General features: G+C 37.0%; 1 protein-coding gene across 1 annotated transcript; it reads left to right on the top strand.

Annotated features, from left to right (window-relative positions):
- Nucleotides 1–530: 530 nt before the first annotated feature.
- Nucleotides 531–1853, top strand: LOC108477875 (uncharacterized). The gene has a single exon (XM_017780353.1). It carries the CDS (start codon nt 531–533, stop codon nt 1851–1853), a length of 1323 nt encoding a protein of 440 aa, XP_017635842.1.
- Nucleotides 1854–21442: the final 19589 nt, after the last annotated feature.

Genomic DNA, 21442 nt, shown 5'->3' with positions numbered 1-21442 from the left:
CAAAACCATCTGTCACGATCATGCCCCAGCAAGTCCAGGCCGGAGCTTCAATACCGATGAACTTCTAAACCGGCTCAGGCTCTAACTTTGTCAACAACCTGAACTATCCGCCCATTCCTAATTTGGATGAAGTTGCTGACGAAGAAAAGGTGAGGATAGATTCGCAAAAACAATTAGAAGAATGGTGTAGATGGCTCGAGGAGAAATTCAAAGCCATGGAAAGCGCGGATCATCATCAAGGGATTGATGCCAAGAACCTGAGTCTGGTCCCAGATTTAGTCCTTCCCCCTAAATTCAAAATGCCCAAATTCGAGAAATACAGTGGAACAAGCTGCCCTGAAGCTCACATCACTAAGTTTTGTAGGCGAATGACGGGGTACGTTAACAATGACCAGCTATTAATCCACTGCTTTCAAGATAGTCTGGTCGGGGCGGCGTCTAAGTGGTATAACCAATTAAGCCGCTCTAAAATTAACTCGTGGAAGGACCTGGCTCAGGCCTTTATGAAGTAATACAATCATGTGACAGACATGACCCCTGACAGAATCACTCTCCAGAACATGGAGAAGAAATCAAATGAAAGTTTCAGACAGTACGCACAAAGATGGAGAGAGATGGCCATACAAGTTCAGCCGCCATTTCTAGAAAAAGAAACGACGATGCTCTTTATTAACACTTTGAAGGCCCCTTTTACCACTCATATGTTGGGAAATGCCACTAAGAGCTTCTCTGACATAGTAATGACGGGGGAAATGATCGAAAATGCTGTGAGGAGCGGTAAGATAGAAGCCAAAGAAAGTACCAGAAAGTCAGCCCCAAGGAAAAGAGATAACGAAGTAAACAATGCAAACGTATTCGGTAAAGGCCAATCCAAGTCACTTACTGTAAATCAGCCAAAGACAGTGACCACCAATCAACGTAGCTCTGTAAGACAAGAATCTAACACAAAGGAGAACACAGAAAGGCCGCAATTCACCCCTATACCCATGACGTATAGGGAGTTGTACCAGAACTTGTTCAACGCTCATATAGTGTCCCCTTTTTACCTGAAGCCACTGCAGCCCCCATATCCCAAATGGTATGACACAAAGGCCCAATGTGGATACCACGCGGGAATTACCGGGCACTCAATCGAGAATTGTACTGCATTCAAAAAAGTAGTCGAAAGGCTCATTAAGATGGGGATCGTGAGGTTTGACGACCCAGCCGTACCCAACGTAGTAGGAAACCCGCTCCCCAATCATACCGACCAGGGAGTGAATGTGATAAGCAAAGGTAAAAACAAGAAGATTAAGCGTAAGGTTGCGGAAGTCAGGATTCCGTTGAGACGAATGTGGAGGGAGATGGCCAAGAGAGATTTGATCGCGTTAGATTTGAGAAGAGAATCCAAAGAAGAGAGGAACTACTGCGAGTTCCACAATGAGGTAGGGCATGAAATCCAAGAGTGTGTGGAGTTCAGGGCCCTCGTGCAGAACATGTTAGATAATAAAGAAATGAAGTTTTATCAAGAAACTAAAAACCCCGTAGAGGGAGATATATGTGCGTCGGAAGGAGAATCGACTGCACAGAGTCAAACAGCTAACTATCTCGTAGTCATCATATCGAGACCTAAAAATAATGAAGTTGGAGTACAAATGCCACCGAGGGTCATAATCCAAAGACCTGCAGTCTTCCCCTACAAGGACAGTAAAAAAGTCCCATGGAATTATAATTGTAACATGACGATTCCGGGGAAGGAAAGCCTGGTGGATACTTCCAAAGAGAGTCAAGACAGGGGCTCCTATACACGTAGTAGGAGACATTACGATGCAGCAAATGAGGAGGCAAACCCACAAAAGGAAAAGCCTCAGTAGTCGAGGAAATGAAGGAAAAAGCAACTAAATCTGTTAACTAGCCAGTTAACGAAGAGGAGGCCAAGGAGTTTTTAAAATTCCTAAAACATAGCGAATACAGTGTGGTGGAATAGCTACGTAAACAACCGGCTTGCATCTCGGTGCTAGCCTTACTTCTAAGCTCGGAAGTTCATCGCAGCGCGTTGATAAAAGTCTTGAATGAGACATATGTTGCCAATGATATCTCCATTAACAGGGTAGACCGTTTGGTTAGCAACATAAGTGCTGACAACTATATCTTTTTCAATGACGACGAGATACCACCCGATGGCATGGGGTCGACTAAAGCCTTGCATATTACCACGCGCTGCAAAGGGTATAAACTGCCAGGCGTACTGGTTGACAACGGATCAGCTTTGAACGTCCTGCCATTGACCACGCAAAATAGATTACCCATAGATAGCTCTCACATGAAGGAGTGCCAGAACATAGTGAAGGCATTCGATGGCACGGAAAAAAAGGTGATAGGCAGAATCGAGATACCTCTTCAAATCGGGCCAAACACATATGAGGTGGATTTCCTAGTAATGGATATCAAGCCCTCATACAACTTCCTATTGGGAAGGCCCTGGATACATTCAGCTGGGGCAGTGCCTTCATCATTACATCAAAAGTTGAAACTGGTATCAGAGGGGCGGTTGATAACGATCAATGCTGAAAAGGATATCATTGCAACTGTGAGCAATAATACGCCCTATTTGGAGACAGATGATGAAGCAATCGAATGCTCATTTCGATCTTTAGAATTTGTTAATGCAACCTTCATCGCCGAGGGAAGCAAGATTCTGGTGCCAAAATTGTCCAAAACTACGAGGATGAGCCTACAGTTGACAGTTGGAAAAGGGGCCCTACCCGAAAGAGGACTTGGGAGACATCTACAAAGAAAGATTGAAACGCCAATGCTGAAAGACAAGAGAGACCACTTCAGCTTAGGATTTAAGCCGGATGTGAAACAAAGGAGAAGGGGGTTAGAAAAGAAGCAAGAAAGAATGAGAGCACGGTTAACGGGGGAGGAAATCAAGTGGGAGCCAACGATATTCCCCCCATATCGAAAACTTTTGTGTCCAGAGGAACCATTCATCCTAAGAGAGGTACGACAATGAAGGGAGCCATAGAAGAAAGGCTAGGAAGCTTGGACATCAACGCCACATGCGAAAAAGAGGCTGGAGGAGAAAATTTGTCGGGCACTTGCCCCTACACACCTGGAAGTGTTCTGGATAACTAGACTGCGGAAGAGATTCCCGTAGTTTTTAGAATTGATTCAGAGTAATGTCCAAAACACACTTATTGCTCTAGGCCTAGGAGTAATAAGAATCTTTTGTGAAATATGCTGATGTTTAAAAATGTTATTTCAATGAAATGCATGATTATTATCATTTTTGAGCAAATGTTCTCTCATTCTTTCAATTTTATCCATAATCATATTATACAAACAATTACTTCTGAATTCTTTTATTCTTTAAACATTCTTTTAAATATTCTTTCATTCGTCATTCATAATCATACCGCACAAATAAATGTTTTGAATTCTTTTGATTCTTTGTATCTGCCTTCATCTTCATAACAAGTCCCCAGATATCAATGATACGAGTGACACTGCTAGTGAATCAGAATTTCCTTTTGAGCGAGATATGTGTATGGAGAGATTCTCAGGATTTCGAAGATGACCAAGGCTGTAACCTATCTCCTAATTTGTTGAGATTGGTAGAACAAGACGAGAAACAAATCCTACCTCACAAAGAATCAGTAGAAATTGTGAGCTTAGAAGAGGGACAAGAGGTAAAAATCGGAACGTGTATCACCATGGAGATGAAGTGAGACCTCATTGAATTGCTTCAAGAATTCAAAGATGTCTTCGCATGGTCATACCAAGATATGCCTAGGTTGGACACTGATATCGTGGTGCACCAACTCCCCATAAAGGAAGAATGTAAGCCAATTTAACAAAAACTCCGAAGAATGAGGCCCGATGTCCTGCTAAAAATAAAAGAAGAGGTTCGCAAGCAGTTCGACGCTGGATTCCTGAAGGTGGTAAAATACTCAAATTGGGTAGCCAATATCGTCCCTGTCCCAAAAAAATATGGAAAAGTACAAATGTGTGTGGACTACAGAGATTTGAACAAAGCCAGCCCGAAGGACAATTTCCCACTACCTCATATTGACACCTTAGTGGACAACACGGAAGGACACTCACTGTTTTCATTTATGGATGATTTTTTCGGATATAACCAGATCAAGATGCATCCTAAAGACATGGAGAAGACCACATTTGTAACAATGTGAGGCACATTCTGCTACAAGGTGATGCCGTTTGGACTGAAGAATGTGGGGGCAACGTATCAAAGAGCCATGATAACCCTGTTCTACGACATGATGCATAAAGAAATCGAGGTTTATGTCGATGATATGATCGCAAAGTCTCGAACAGAGAAGGAGCACATACAAATCCTGAGAAAATTGTTCTTGACGTTGAGGAAGTTTCAGCTAAAACTTAACCCAACTAAATGTACCTTCAGAGCAAAGTCTGGAAAGTTACTTGGATTCGTGGTTAGCGAGAAAGGGATTGAGATTGATCCAGACAAAGTCAAAGCCATACAAGAGCTATCTCCGTCGAGTACCCAGAAGGAGGTTCGAGGTTTTCTAGGGAGATTAAATTACATTGCTCGGTTCATTTCACAACTGACCGAGAAATGTGACCCTGTCTTTCGCCTCCTCAAGAAACATAGCCCAGGTGAATGGGATGAAGAATGCCAAAGGGCTTTTGACAAGGTCAAACAGTACTTATCTAACGCTTCAGTGCTAACGCTACCTAACCCGGATAAGCCATTGATACTGTATCTGGAAGTATTCGAGAATTCTATGGGATGCGTATTGGGTCAGCATGATGAGTCAGGAAGGAAAGAAAAGGCTATTTACTATCTTAGTTAAAGTTCACGGAATGTGAGATAAGGTACAAGCCGATAGAAAAGTTGTGTTGTGCCCTAATTTGGATAACCCGAAGGCTGAGGCAGTACATGTTGTATCATACTACTTGGCTCATCTCGAAACTGGACCCTTTAAAGTACATGATGGAGTCAACAGCTTTGAATGGAAGGATGGCCAGATGGAAAATTCTGTTCTCCGAATTCGACATAGTTTATGTGAACCAGAAAGCAGTAAAAGGGAGTGCAATAGTAGATTTCCTGGCCAGTAGAGCTTTGGAAGACTACGAGCCTTTGAACTTCGATTTCCCGAATGAAGACCTGATGTGTGTTAGACCACTGAAGAAAGTGATCCGGGAGAACTTCCCTGGAAACTAAACTTCGATGGGGCATCAAATGTTGTGGGTAATGGAATCAGGGCAGTCTTGGTATCCCTAAACGGAGATCATTATCCATTCACTAGTAAATTGGATTTTGATTGTACGAATAATATGGCGGAATATGAAGCGTGCATCATGGGTATCCGCACGGCCATAGAACGCAAGATTAAAGTGCTAGAGGTGTTTGGGGATTCTGCGCTAGTGATTTATCAACTTAAGGGAGAATGGGAGACCAGAGACCCCAAGTTGATCGATTATCGGAAGCTAATCCATGAATTAATTAAAGAGTTCGACGACATTACTTTCTACTACCTTCCACGGGACAAAAATCAGATGGCCGATGCTTTGGCTACCTTAACCTCTATGATCAAGGTGAACAAACAAGAAGATGTCAAACCCATCCGGATGAGCATTTATGAAACTCCGGCCTACTGTTACAATATTGAAGAAGACGAAAAAAAATATGACCACCATTGGTATCACGATATACTGCAATACGTAAAGAATCGTGAATACCCGGACTAGGCAAACGAGATTAACAAAAGGACGCTGAGAAGGTTGGCCATCAACTATGTCTTAGATGGGGAGATCCTATGCAAAAGAAGAAAGGATCAAGTGCTATTAAGATGCGTAGACGCTGTAGAGGCTAAGAAAATCCTGGAAGAAGTCCATGAGGGCGTCTGTGGGACACACGCTAATGGCTTTACAATGGCTAGGCAAATTATGAGATTCGGGTATTATTGGTCCACTATGGAGGGAGACTGTGTCAATTATGCCAAGAGATGCCATAAGTGTTAAATCTACGGAGACAAAATTCATGTGCCTCCTTCACCACTGCATGTCATGATTTTCCCATGGCCTTTCTCTATGTGGGGCATGGATGTGATTGGACCAATATCACCGAAGGCTTCCAATGGGCATCTCACATCTTTGTGGTTATCGACTACTTCACCAAATAGGTAGAAGTCGCTTCGTATGCTAGTGTTACAAAGTCAGCAGTGAGCAAATTTCTAAAAAAAGGAGATCATATGTTGATATGGAATACCGGAGAGGATCATATCTGACAACATATTAAACTTGAACAACAGTACGATAGTGGAAGTCTGCAATCAATTTAAGATCAGACATCACAACTCGTCACCATATCACCCGAAGATGAATGGGGCAGTGGAAGCAGCCAATAAAAACATTAAGAAGATTATGGGGAAGATGACCGAGACTTACAGAGATTGGTATGAAAAGTTACCGTTTGCCCTCTTTGCTTATCGAACATCAGTCAGAACCTCAACTAGGGCAACGTCTTTCTCTTTAGTCTATGGAATGGAAGCGGTTTTGCCAATCGAAGTCGAGATCTCATCACTCCGAGTGTTACCTGAGTTAAAGTTGGATGAAGCAGAATGGATCCAGTCTCGATACGATCAATTGAACTTGATTGAGGAAAAAAGGCTAAAAACCATTCCTCATGGTCAGATGTACCAAAAATGAATGATGCGGGCTTATGACAAGAAGGTCCGCCCAAGAGAGTTTTATGAAGGAGACCTGGTCTTGAAAAAGATCCTTCCAATACAGAAGGATTTTCGGGGAAAATGGATGCCTAATTGGGAGGGGCCTTACGTGGTGAAGAAAGCTTTCTTCAGAGGAGCATTGATTCTAGCCGAGATGGATGATAGAAACTTGCCCAATCCTGTAAATTCAGATTCGGTCAAGAAGTATTTTACCTGAAGAAAGAGAGGCCAAAGTGAAAACTCGCAAAGGGCGCTCTAAGACCAAAAACAAAATGGAGAGGCCAAAGTGAAAACCCGCAAAGGGTACTTTGAGACCAAAGGGGTTTTTAAGTTGAAAACCCAAAAATGGGTAGCTCAAATTTTGAATATGGGGCATGTGGTAGTCTTGTCCTCCTAAAATTAATAAGAGGGAATAACAATACATCTTGGAGCATCAACAAAATACGCGGGATCTCCTAAACATACATTTGGTTCGAAGGAGCCTTTGAGAAATTGGAATAGAGAAACTCGTGCTACGATATTTGGGGCACCTCTTTTTCTCATTCTATTTTGCACCTTATCAGATTTGCTACCCTGTTTAATGTATTCACTTCGAGTTTTACTCAATATAATTCCATTTTGTCCATTATGATAATCTCTTTCGAGCATTTTTGTTGAAATCGCGATTTTTGGGCATGTAATATTCACACAAAAGATGTTATGCATATTACTCTGGAAAGTCTCTAAATAGTACAAGGACCTGAAACAGGGCCACTAGTCAGGACTAACTGGGTTCAAAAGTTGGAAACATTCGAAAAAGAATAGTCCTAATTGTGACTATTTCTTTAAATTTTCTATCAAAGATAACGACTAAGCAAGAAGACGTGATAGCACATCAATGATAGAACCCGGACGAACTATGAGCAATGATACCTTAAGCATTTAAAAAGGAGTTATTCTCATGACATTTCTACATTCATAATCATTCATTTAGTTAGGAACACTTGATTTATTTCGATCATAATATTCTAATTATTTGACATAAACACCACATCTAGTTAGGGACATTTGATTCGTCTCGATCATAGCATCCTAATTATTTTACATACACAGATACAGGAAACCAATTCTACAATAATGTCTTTAGAAGACAGTGTAGTGACATTGGCGAATCCTACAGATCCTGTTTCCCTAAAGTTGCAGTGAAGCAGATCGAAGACGGTGAATCTTGGCTTCCTGAAGTTGCAGTGAAGCAGATTTAAGCCACCAACCCAGCTCTCTAAAGTTGTAGTGGAGTAGGCTGAAATTTTAGATCTTTTTTCCCGAAAGTTGCAGTGGAACAGATCAAAGACGATGAATCTAGTCTTCCTGAAGTTGCAGTGAAGCAGATTTACACCACCAACCTAGCTCCCTAAAGTTGCAGCGGAGTAGGCTGAAGATTGCAAATCTCATCTCCAGTGGAGCAGATTGAAGAAAACGAGCCTTAATCCCCTAAGTATTAGGGCAACAGGCCAAAGATTGCAAGATCTTGTCTCCCTGAAGTTGCAGCGGCTCAGATCGAAGTCATAATCCTTATCTCTCAGAAGTTGTAGTAGAGCAGGATAAAAACACATGAACCATGTCTCCCTGAAGTTGCAGTGGAGCATACTGAAGCTACTCGAAGAAAAGAAGCACAAAAGAAGTCATGATTCTGTGAAATTGAGCAAAATTGGCCCTCTTTGAAGTCTTTACTCTATTCTCGTTATACGACAATGAGCAAAGAGGGGCAGCTGTAAGCAGGCCAATTTTCTCGGCCCATTGCAAACACAAAACAAAACAAAATAATAAGCCAAAAAAAACAATAAACATAAAACCCAAATAAATTATAACTGTCCATTATTTGTCCAATTACAACCCAAAATTAATACCCAATCCCAAATTGACCCAAATATTATAACAGTCCAAATTACATGATTAAAGGCCCGACCCCATCAGCCCAAAACCAATAACTAAACCTGACCCAGACTTATAAGGCCCGATGGCCCAAAACATTAAAACAGAGAAACCCTAGCAGCTTTCTGCTTGTGCCGCAGCAACCACATCGCGCCATGCCCACCCTCCGTATGATGCCAGTGCCTCAGTAGCCGTGCCACGCCCAAACCGCCATACCCGACCGCACACCCGTACCTACAAGTAGACAAACAGAGCAGCAGCGAATAGAAACAAAAATATATTGTATATTTTTTATTTATTTTTCTCTCTTTTTTTCGGCTATAAAAGCCAAGATTTTAATCGTTGTAAAGGTTACGAATACACACAATAGGCAGTACGAACACAGAGATAATAGCAATCAATCGAAAAAACAGAGGAGGTGATTTTTCCTTATCTTTTTAATTCTCTCTTCTTTCTATTTTTATTCAATCGATTTCTTTATTATTTTATCATAAAAAAGAAGCGAAAGAAAGTGAAGAAATTCACCTGCGTTTCGAAGCCTTCGAGTCCCCGCTTGTTTCGCCACCATCGAAACACAGTGGCAATTTTGGGAAGGTAAGCAAGACCCACGAATCCCCTTGGTTCAATGAAGCCTCGATTGACCATTCTAGGGGTCGAAAGGAGAGGCAGAGGAACAGTCATTGGGTGACCATCGGTCGGCCGAATATTGAAGGGAGAAGTTTTGGTCTTTTTCTTTTTTCTTTATATGAGCGGCTGGGTATTTCCTTAGGGTTGGTTTAGGCTCTTATGGGGGGCATTAGGTGATGCCGTTTTGGGCCAATATCAATGGCCTTAAAACAATACCATTTGGGCAGCCCTATACTCGATAATCTGACCCCCACACGCTCAAGATCCGCGTGCCTGGTCGCGGACGGGTTATTTTCGGCACAAGTCCCTCCCCTTTCGCACCATACCGAAATCAGCCCATGTTCTCGTTTTGTTTGTTTTTTTTAATTTGGCCCTGTAACTTACATTCGTTTGTAATCTGACCCGCTCCTAAATGCAACGTTCTGGGATCTGTATATTGCCAGCTTTAGTCCCTAGATGTCTGCTCGCATGGCATATTGGTCCCTATTGTCATTTGTGTTTATTTCGAATTATCCCCTTGTTTTAGTTTAATTTTAATTAAGTTTTTTTGTTGTTTAATAACCCATTTTTATTCTTAATCAGTTGTTTGTACTTTTTAAATGTCTTTGATAATTGTTACTTTTTCGTTGTAATTTTGTTTTTTTGTAACATTAATATCACATTTCATATACTTTGAATGTTTATTTCTTTCACGCTATCATACATATATATTTTTACTTTCTATTAGAGTAAATTTTATTTCATATATACATATATTGTTAACTTTATGTTATTTTATTCACATGTTTTCTTCAACTTATTATTGTATTTTATTATATAATCCTATATAACACATCTTCTAAATTATTTTTATATACGTATATGTTTATAGATATCTATACTTGATCTATATATTATTAAATCAATGTATTTTGTACATATAGTTTTCTTATATATATAAGTATGTTTTCAAATCTATCATGTATATAATCTATAATAAAATTACTTTAGTCCTATACATATTATCATTTCTATGTTCTTTTACATGTGTTCGCTTTTGAATTTATATACATATATATATACATATATACTAATACGCTTATTACGTTAATAGATTTTTTATTTAAAATACTTTTGCTTTATGATTTATTAAATATTCCCTTTATATATATATGAAATTATTTTAGAAACTTCATTTTTTTTGTAATTATAAAATTATTATTTTGAGTAGATCTATCTATATATTATATTGATTAGGTATTTGTGTAGTCTATTATTTTAAACATCTTGGTATAAGAATGTGTATAATTTTTAGACTATTTTAAAATTTTATATATATCTTATTATTAATCTCATATTCCTTTTTTTATAATAAATTTGCATGTACATATGTTTCATAAATCTATTTTGTGTATTATGTCTTGTCATATATCTTCATTATTATTTTTATATCATATATATTATTTAAATCATCATGTAGTTTGTCAACTTTTAAATATATTTGTGTTTAAAATGTTTTACATGCAACTTGATTTAAATTTTCATTCTTTAATATCTATTTCAAAAATTATATATATCCTATTTTTATGCAAGCTTGTCAACCTATATATATCTCGAGCTTATTAATCTTATACCATTTTGATTTCTACATTCCATTTGCTTCGCACATATCTTATGGTTTTTTTTCATATATTATAGCATGAATATATTATCATTGTATGGTATTCATCTTATTGATTTGTTAATTGTTCTTCATACGTGATTGAGATTAGGCTACGATTTTTAGATTAATCATATTCAATTGCTTATTCTGCTAGTTGATTAATGTTCTCATCCATCAAGTATTGTATCTCATGTGTGCCGGTTATCCCATATCATCATTTTTCACTTGGTTTGCAAAATGTGGTTTTTATAAAATTCAAATATTTATGATTCATTTTCTCATTTCAAAAAATGCATTAATACGTTTTAAGCTAGTTTTATAAGTATTCATTTAAAAATCCTTTAAAACGAAGACGAGATTCGATATTTGACAATTCGCAGAATAGTGCCTAACGTGTTGGGCTGCAATTTCGCGTTTGCTCAAAATAATCGAATATCCCTTCAAAATTTCACTCATGCCTTTTAAAAATTCTTTAAAACGAAGGCGATGTGCGATATTTGGCAATTTGCGGAATCGTGCCCTAATGTGCTGGGTTGCAATCTCTCGTTTGCTTAAAATAATCAAATATCCCTTCAAAATTGCACTCATGTCTTCTAAAAATTATTTAAAACGAAGGCAATATTCGGCGTTTGACAATTCGGGAATCATGCCCCAATGGGTTGTGATTTCTCGTTTGCTCAAAACAATCGAATATTCCTTTAGGTTTTCACTCATGTTTATTAAAAACTTTTCAAAACAAAGGATGTTCGATGTTTGGCAATTTGAGAATCGTGCCCTATCGTGTTGGGTTGCGCTTTTTTCATTTGGTCTAAACAATCGAAGATCCCTTCGGAATTTCATTCACTTTTTTTAAAAGCCCTTTAAAACGAAAGAAGTGTTCGATGTTTGGCAGTTCGGGGAATAGTACCCTATCGTGCTAGGTAGCAATTTCCCGTTTGGTCAAAATAATCGAATATCTCTTCAGAATTTCACTTGTATTTTCTAAGGTGAGGCAATGTTCAATGTTTGGAAATTCGAGGAATCATGCCCTACTGTGCTGGGTTTCGGTTTTTCGTTGGACCAAATAGTTAGGATCCTTTTGTTATTTTCGAATTATAAGCTTTCGGACGTCGAAACAAGAAGGTTTTGGCAACCAACTCGGGTTACTCGAATGTTATTAAAAAAGAACCACATTTCAAAAACATCTTTGAATTTAAGACATAAGGACAGTATTTAATCGATTTGGTACCAATTTTGGGCGTAGTGAGGGTACTAATCCTTCCTCATACGTAACTGACTCTCGTGCCCGTTTTCTCCTATTTTCGTAGACCAGAATCGTTGTTTTAGTAAACCAAAAATGTTTTATTAAAATAACCAAATTCTTAGGTGATCCGATCTCACCTAAACAAAAAGATTGGTGGCGACTCCATATTTCTATATTTTCAAAAAAGTTGATTCCTCCCGTTTTTTTTCATAAATACCTAAAATTTTTAAATAAAAAGGGATGGTTTCGACAAGTTGCATATAAGTAAATATACAACAACAATATATCAATAATCAACATGCTCATAATACCAAGGTAGACATAAGTATAACTTACTCATTACCATCCATTTAAATCACAAGTTATATATATAGAGCTCAAATCTCATATGTACCAATTAGGTACCTGTGTCACTCACCACACGGTTATACTTTCATTATTAACGCAAGAACATAACTTTCACCGTTGAACCATTCAAAATACTATCGGATATTCATTAAGCCTCAAACGTGGGTATGGTGCCGATGTCATATCCCAGACATTGTCTTACACTGCTCATATCTCAAGTCGATGCCATGTCCCAGACATGGTCTTACACTGACTATCATCTCATAGCCGACGCATGTCCTAGACATGTCTTACACTGGCTTACGTCTCAAGGCCGATGCATGTCCCAGACATATCTTACCCTACCTCTCGTCTCAATGCCGATGCCATGTCCCAGACACGGTCTTACACTGGCTCCCATAATGTGGCTGATACATGTCCCAGACATGTCTTACACTAGCCCACACACAAATGACCCCAAATGTCATGGCATGAATATCCGATGTACTTCCTAAGGTTCTAACGGGAATTCTATCATCTCGAATATCATTAAACATTCTCAATTACCCATTCAAGCAATTCATGCTATAACAATTCAAGAACATATAATACAATGTAATTGTACTATTTACATACAACTTACCTCGGATTACAAAACGTACACGACTAGTCAGTTTAGTCGATTTACTTGGCTTTTCCCCGGTCTAGGTTTGGATTTGGAAATTCTTGATCTAAAATATAAAAATGCACTCATTTAATCACTAAATAAAACTAAGCAATTAAAAATTCACATCTTCAGTAAAATGACCATTTTGCCCCTAGACTTTGGCAAAATGACCATTTTATCCCTATGCTTCAAACTTGATTTTTATCGAATTTCTTCGCATCTTAAGTTTATATGAACTATTTTTACTCTTATATCAACCCAAAATTCTCTCTATTTCACACATTTATCACTTATTTTACAACTTGTACAAAATAGTCCCTTTTGGTGTTTTTATGGTAACATCTTTCACAGATGTTGTCTATTACACAACTAAGACTCATATTCTTCCATAAAATTTTAGAAAACACCCTAAATTATCTCATGTAATAACCCTAGATCTTCAACCATTTTGAAATATATACCTTTCATTTGAAAGCTCATGCTTCAAGGGTCTCAAAAATACAAAAGGACATAGAAATCACTTACTTCTAGGGATGATAATTTGATGAAAATTTTGAAGTTCAAAACCTTCAAAAAAGGCTGAAAATCAGTTGAGAAAGAAGATGGAAAAGGGATGATATCATCTTTCTTTATTTTATTTCCTTTTTAGTCAAATAAGCCACCCAATTCCACCTAACCTTGAATATTGTCTCATCTTTTTCTCATGGCCAGCTATGCTATCATAATAGGGTATAATTTCCCTTTTAAGACCCCCAATTTTTATTTTATAGCTATCTGACACCTCTAGCTATCAATTTAGAACTTTTTCATTTTATGCGATTTAGTCCTTTTTCGCAATTGGGTTTACAAACGTTAAAATTAGCTCACCAAATTTTTCTTGCACTATTATAAACATGCTATGACTCTATTTTAATAATAAAATAATCTCTCTAACTTCAAATTTATGGTCTCGAGATCACTATTTTGACTAGACCCTAAATCGGGCTGTTACAATAACTGTTAATTACAATTGAGTTATGTTCTCATTGGTGTAATTAGATAAATTCTATTGAATGAATGATGTTAAAAATATATAATTATCAGTACGAAAAAGGAAATTATGGAATTAATCAATGAATGTTTAGTAGTTAATTTAGGTGAATGTGATATGAAATTATGAAAAGTGATATTAAATTATGTATATGATAATATGGATTTGCAATGGTATAATTGTTGTTGATTCATTCGACTAGTTCTGGGCATAATTATCGATGGTTATCCGACTAGTGCTGAGCGTAACTTCTGTCAGTTTATTTGACTAGTGCTGGGCACATTATTTATATATATCGGTTCATTCGACTAGCACTGGGCACAAAGTCAGTTACAGTTTAACTATTAAGGCATGGGGTGTCATTCATTGAACGACTTAAATCGACAAGGTAAAAGTAGAAGGTTGGTGTATGGAAGCTATTATGGAAGATGTATGAAATACGTAGTTGAATTGAGTGGTAAATTCTATAAATATAACTATATATGCTATGGATTATGAAAATATGGATCATCAAATTTATTTGAGGTTCTTGAGATGATGAGATTGTTTATGTAACATCAATAGGGCCTAGTCAGAACAGTGGTTTCGGGACCACAAATCTAACATTGAAACATTTATTTTATGATTATGATGAGGTCTAGAATATGAAAATATGCATGTGTTAAAGTTTCATAAGGAAATTCTATGAGTAAGGTGTCCAATTGGAAAATAATGACCAAATTGAATAAATTGAAAAACTTGGATTCTAGAAGTAATTTGTATGAAATTGCTTTAGATTATTAATTAGAAGGTCTTAAGGAGAAATTTTCCCAATTTCTAAGTTTTTGGACAAAAATGGGCATGTATGGATAAAATTTTAAAGAAAGGGCTTAAGGGCATTTTGGTCATTTGGCTAACTAATGAAATAAAATGGGAAAAGAAGGCAACAATCAGCCATTCTTCTCCCTCGTCCAGTCGAATTTCTCAAGCCCTCCATATCTAGGGTTTTTATCATTTTCAAGCTCAATAGTAAGTGCTCCCAAACCCCGTTTTTAATGTTCTTCGTATTTTTGAAATCCCGGTAGCTTACTCTCTCCATTTCTACCCATATTTTGAGTTAGGGTTCATGTTTTTAAAGTGACCCATGTGTGACATGTTTATTCTTTGATGTTTTATGGAGGAATATGAAAGTTGGATGTGTGTTAAACATCTTTTTCTAGGTGATTTTTATGAAAAACCCCTAAAAGGACTTTTTTGCAAAAGTAGTAAAATATGTGGTAAAAATGTGAAAAAATGGAGAAATTTGGGTTGCCATAAGAGGAAAGAACATTCGGCTAGGTTTGGGTAAGGTAGAAATTGCATGCATTTTATTATACGAGCTTAGGGACTAAATCGTAAAAATGTGAAAGGTTAGGGTCAAAACGGTCATTTTGTCTGGGGTGAAGTTTAGGCTCCAAAAGAATAATGTGAGGTATTTATGATTCATTTTTATTGTTATAGACCCCGAGGAACAAATTTCAGAGGTCGATCGAGGAAAACGAAATGTTTCGGAATAACTGAGACGCAAAACCGAAACGGATACCAGGTAAGTTCGAATAAATTTAAGTAAACTATTAATATGCCTAATTATATGTGTTATGAATTCATGATATTTAGTTATAATGATGGCATGAAAATCCATAAAATATGTCAATAATAATGATATGATGATAAATGCCCCAGTTGAGGTTAAAAGGAAGTTCGATGGATAAACCATGATTTACATGTGACTTGAGATCCTGCATGTGTTGCAGAAAAAGGATTTAGCCAAAACAGGTAATCCGTTGATCTCAAATATAGAAAGGATCTAGCCCGGACGGGTGTTTCTTGAGTGATCAAGCCTCCCGAAGAATATGTGTGCATTGTGGATTTAGCCCGGACGGGTAATTAGATTAGGGACTGAATTTAGCCTGGACTGTTAATTCAGATCCGAACTCATTAAGGGTGTTTGTCGCTATAAGGGATTTAGCCTAGACTGGCAATCCCGACATCACCCTATGAGTTTACATTACAGGGGATTTAGCCTAGACGGGTAATCTCACCGTAAAATGTGAGGTTCGCGGGAGTGCATACATGAGATGATCGCTCTTATGACTTGTTGGTAAATGGATAATCCATCGAGATTTTTTGAGAGACTCAATGGGATTAATATGTGATACAAAAATAAAAACATTGAATGATGAGCTCATTTTAGACAAGTTACATGGTGCATTGTTATGTGACTAACTTGTTGATGGAGTGCATGTGATAGGAAAACCATTCCATGCTTGTTGGTTTATTTGCTTAATATGGCAGCATGCTAAGTAAATCGGTAAGTTTACTTTCCAGTTATTTGGGCTTACTAAGCATGTAAATGCTTACCCCTCTCTTTTCCCTGTCTTACAGAGCTCTTGGACTCACAAAGATTGGAAGACGGTTGGAGAATCAACACACTATCATTTTGTCTAACTTTGGTATACAGATACTCTTATTTTGTTCAATGGCATGTATAAGGCTTTTGTTTATCATGCATATGGCCATGTGAATTGGCTCATTTTGTTATAAGGTATGACCTACAAAGTTGTACATGTTTGTGTTCAAATGTTAGTGTGATGATTGAACTTGGCGTATCACAAGTAGATACACATGTAGCGTGACCAAATCACATGGGATGGCTAGGCCATGATTGGCAATGAGTTATAATATTGATCCAATCTTGAATGTGTCATAAGGCATAGGAATCCTTGATGCAAGGGAAACCTAGCATGTGTAAAACTGATGAAATGAGGTTTACATGCAATGAGGTTTATCGAGGTCATTTGAGTGTATAATTAGGTCTGGTTATGTGTTATGGAAACCTATAAGTGAGAATACATGTCAGATGGTGACCAAAGGCTTGGAAAATAGCTTAACACGTTCCACACGGGTGGACACACAGGCGTGTGTCTAGGCCGTGTGTGACACATGGATCACCCCATGGGCGTGTGGTAGGGTCATGTGTCCCCTACACCTAAGAATTTTAAGTCAGAATGCATGGTAGTAAAAACACCGGTAGAGACACGGCCGTGTGTCTCAACCGTGAGGAGGGCACGGCCTAGCACACGGGCGTGTGTCTTGGCCGTGTGCCCCTAAATGCATGCTGACGTCATAAACAAAGTGCTCAAGTTTTTGGACACGGGCGACCACACGGGCATGTCTAGGCCGTGTGAAGGACACGGGTAGGGACACAGGTGTGTGATTGGCCGTGTAAAAACCCCTATAGGTTCGATATGAGAAATAAATTCAATAAATTCCACACGGGTAGGGGACACGGGCATGTCCCAAAGCACATGGGCGTGTGCAATGTCTCCACACGGGTGTGTGAGACATTCACTTAGAATTTTTCTTAAAATTTTATTAGGTCCTCAGTTAGTCCCGGACCATTTTCAATGTATGTTTTGAGCTCGTAGGCCCATAATAAAGATACCAAGATATTATTAGATTGGTTTCAAATTGGAAAGAAATTTTTTATAACCCGTATTTCCAGAAAATGTTTGAGTACATGCCTGGTAACGCCTCATACTTTGTCCCGGTCTCGGGTACTAGTAAGGGGCGTTGCATCTTAATATAAGATTGTTTCCTTACATACAGATTAGATATTTATCGTTGTTCTACAACTCAGCATCCACGACAAATCTCATACTCAATGTTGGTGATGTATTTTCTTTTTGAGTCTTGGCATGTACCTAGGATGCCAATTTTGAAATAATGATATTTTATTTTTAGTGAATTCTAGTGAATGTAGTTCTATAAGTTATGGATGATATGTTACTTAGAAACACAGTTGTATATAAATGTTTGAAGTTTTTCATGTTAATGTTTTCATTTGGTGATTGTTCTAATGAACTGTTCACTTTGGTATTATATTATTGATATGTTTGAGTTAGTATTAGAAAAAAAGTATATATATTTTTTCATTTGGTTGATGTTGAATGTGAGTAATTGATTTGAGTGATGGGTTTAGTTATCCTACTTATTTGAATGATTGAACTTTGTTTGAGGTGTCTATGACTGACATATTGGTTAGATAATGGATGAATGAATTGTTGGTTTTTGTTGGATGTTTAAAATGTGATGATAGTGAGGGCACATTGGTTAGGCACTTAAGATGGTTGTTTTGGCATGTTTTGGGCATGTTTAATTATGTTTCGAATAGGTTAAATGGTTAATGAATTGGTTTTTTAGTGTCCAAGAAATCACAAATTGGTAAACTTGAGTTTTAAGGTACATTTAGGTTCACACGGCTGGGGACATGGGCTACCACATGGTCGTATTACCCATATGACCTATCCACACGACCATATGTCTTATTAACTGTAACACCCCTAACCCATCTCCGTCGCTAGATTAGGGTTACGAGGCGTTACTGTACAATCAAAATTATTTAAATATCATAACATTTAATAACTTTAAATATATCATAAACCATTCAATCACATATATATATATCATCCCTATCTCGAGCCTTCAAGGCCCTAAAAATAGCTTAGAAGCAATTCGGGACCAATTTAAAACAATTTGGAAAGTTTAGGGAAAAGATGCAAAAATTACAAAACATGGGTCACACGGTCGTGTGGCCAGGCCATGTGACATAACCCCAGGTAGTGTAACTTTCAACCAAGGGACACACGGCCGTATCCCAGCTCGTGACCTTACCCGTATAACTCTCTAAGTAGGGTCACATGGCCGTGTCACAAGCCTGTGTGCTGGGCCGTGTAACTCTTTGAGTTGCCTCACACGCCCATGTGCCAAGCCATGTAACTCACTGACTTGGAACCTAAGAAATCTTCAGATGACACACGGTCATGTCGCCATGCCATGTTCCTCACACAGTTGTGTCACGCTCCCGTGTTCCAAGACGTGTGAGCCCAAAATTTACCTAAAATCAATCCATTTCCTAACCAATTCAAACCTAGACATTCAATCCATTTGTGCACACTTTCAAGGCATTAAAGCATCATTCAAACTTGTATAAACATATCATTTCAACCATCCTGATTTACCTAACTAATATGCCATTCAAAGGCAACACAACCATACCAAAACATAACATGCCAGTACAAGTCAACATTACCTTATTTCAAGCATCATATTCTAGTTCAATTACTCACCAAAACATACCTCAAACTGACCATTATCAAACCATACCATAAAAGAGCCTTATAAACATGTATAGTAAGGGAACCAAAATGACACAATTTGACAAGGCATCAAGTGGTACCAAAACAACATAACTTTCAAAACTTATACATGCCAAAGCACCAACAATACAATCAACAAAATACCATTACAAATCATCCTATACATGCTATTATAAACCTTGGCCGAAATGTTGAAAAACTATCGAAAAGACTTCTGGATAGTGTGATAGGTCTCTGATGAGCTTCCAGCCAAATCGAGCTTCCGATAATCTATAAAATAAGGAAAACAACTATGTAAGCAATAAGTGCTTAGTAAGCTCGTATAAACTTAAACACAACTTACCATTTCATTTGCATAATGTATATAACATAAGTTTAATATCAACTAAAATCATAAGCTTGGCATAAGCCTATACAACATCACCAAATTCACAAGTTAGTAATCTTGTACATGGTTCAAATGAATTCATCCATAAACAAGTAAATTTACACATGTAATCGCATTATTTAGTTCATAAATCCTTTTCATACATTCATGATACACTCTATTTGAACACTTACCATTTCAATTCCTTTTCATACTCATTGAACCATCTAGAATTACATCGGATACTAGGGAAAGCTCACACAAAGTGTGCATTTACAAATAACCATAACCTTTCCTTTACATCATTGCTCACACGAGCTGTGAAATGGGCCTGCTCACACGAGTTGTGGGTTAGAATATAAGCTACACGATGCTGCTTACATGAGTTGTGGAGAACCCATAATAAATGCAGGACCTTAGCTATCTGTAAAACATTCAAGACCAACACCTGAAACATGGAATCCCTAATAACATGTCATTTGTATCCTAAGAATTCTTAAGGTTCAATCGGGACTCGGTATCTGTCAATTCATCATAACATTGATACATTTGTATAATGTTTCAATTACATCAAAATAACATAATAAACATTCAATTTAAACAACATTAAAGTGATTATAGTTCATACGAACTTACCTCAACAATCAGAGCGTAGAAGTAAAGTCGAATTAGTTCAATGCTTTAACTTTTCCTTAATTTAGATCCGTTTGTGGTTTATCTTGATCTAAATAGGTAATTTCAATCAATTTAATACTTCAAGTATTCACTTTAATCCACATTTCATATTTATGCAAAAAGTACCAATTTGTCCCTAACATTTTAACTTTTCACAATTTAGTCCTTAAGCTTATAACTTCAAATCTAACCATTCTAATCTAAATCCATGTAAATCAAAGATGCAATAGACCTTAAAACAACTCATATTTACAATCATTTCACAATAAAACCCTAGAATTTATACCTTTAACAATTTAATCCCTATTTCTAAAATTCATAAAAAAATCACTTAACAAAACTTGTTTATTTTTCAACAAAGATTCATAATTCATCAACTAACATCAAAACATAACCAAAAACATTCATGGAATAACCCTAAAATTTTAATTTTTTTGCAAATTAAATCACCGGGTTACCTAGATTAAGTTAAAACGATCTCAAAAACATAAAAATCATTAAAAGCGAGGTTGAAATCACATACCATGCAAGTATTTAAGCTAGTAAAAAATTAAAACCCTAAAATGACTACTCTTTTCTTCAAATTTTGGTGGTGAAAACACTTGGGAAAAATGATACCAACCTTTCCTTATTTTAAATTAAGTTTATTTATCAAATTACCAATTTAACCTTAGTTATTAACTTTAAAAATAAACTAAATCATGTCCATATTTTTCCATTAACCTTAAGAATAATATAATTACCATTTAAGTCCATTAAATTTCCTTTCCATAGTCTTTTAGATCTTTTAATTAATAGAACCTAACCTTTACAGCTTTTACGATTTAGTCTTCTTTTCTTAATTAACGACTTAAATATCAAAATTTCTTAACGAAATTTTAATACGAACTTAATATAATCACATAAATTTAAATAAATAATAAAATAATAATTTACTTATAATAGCCTAATTTTCTGTGGTGTCAGAAACAGTGCTTCAAGACTACCAAATTGGATGAGTAAGCTCGTAAATTTTATTATTTAGTATTTACGAGTCAAATGTGGTCTTAGAAAGATTTTTGAATTAGTAATTTGTGTT

This window comes from Gossypium arboreum, chromosome 12 (assembly GCF_025698485.1).
Source record: "Gossypium arboreum isolate Shixiya-1 chromosome 12, ASM2569848v2, whole genome shotgun sequence".
NCBI classification, from domain to species: domain Eukaryota; kingdom Viridiplantae; phylum Streptophyta; class Magnoliopsida; order Malvales; family Malvaceae; genus Gossypium; species Gossypium arboreum.
The sequence above is the reverse complement of the archived record's forward strand: the minus strand, read 5'-3'. Positions and strand labels throughout refer to the sequence as shown.

Bases quoted from the DNA above. Each gene is read 5' to 3' on its own strand.
- LOC108477875 (XM_017780353.1), top strand. From the start codon at position 531: ATGACCCCTGACAGAATCACTCTCCAGAACATGGAGAAGAAATCAAAT.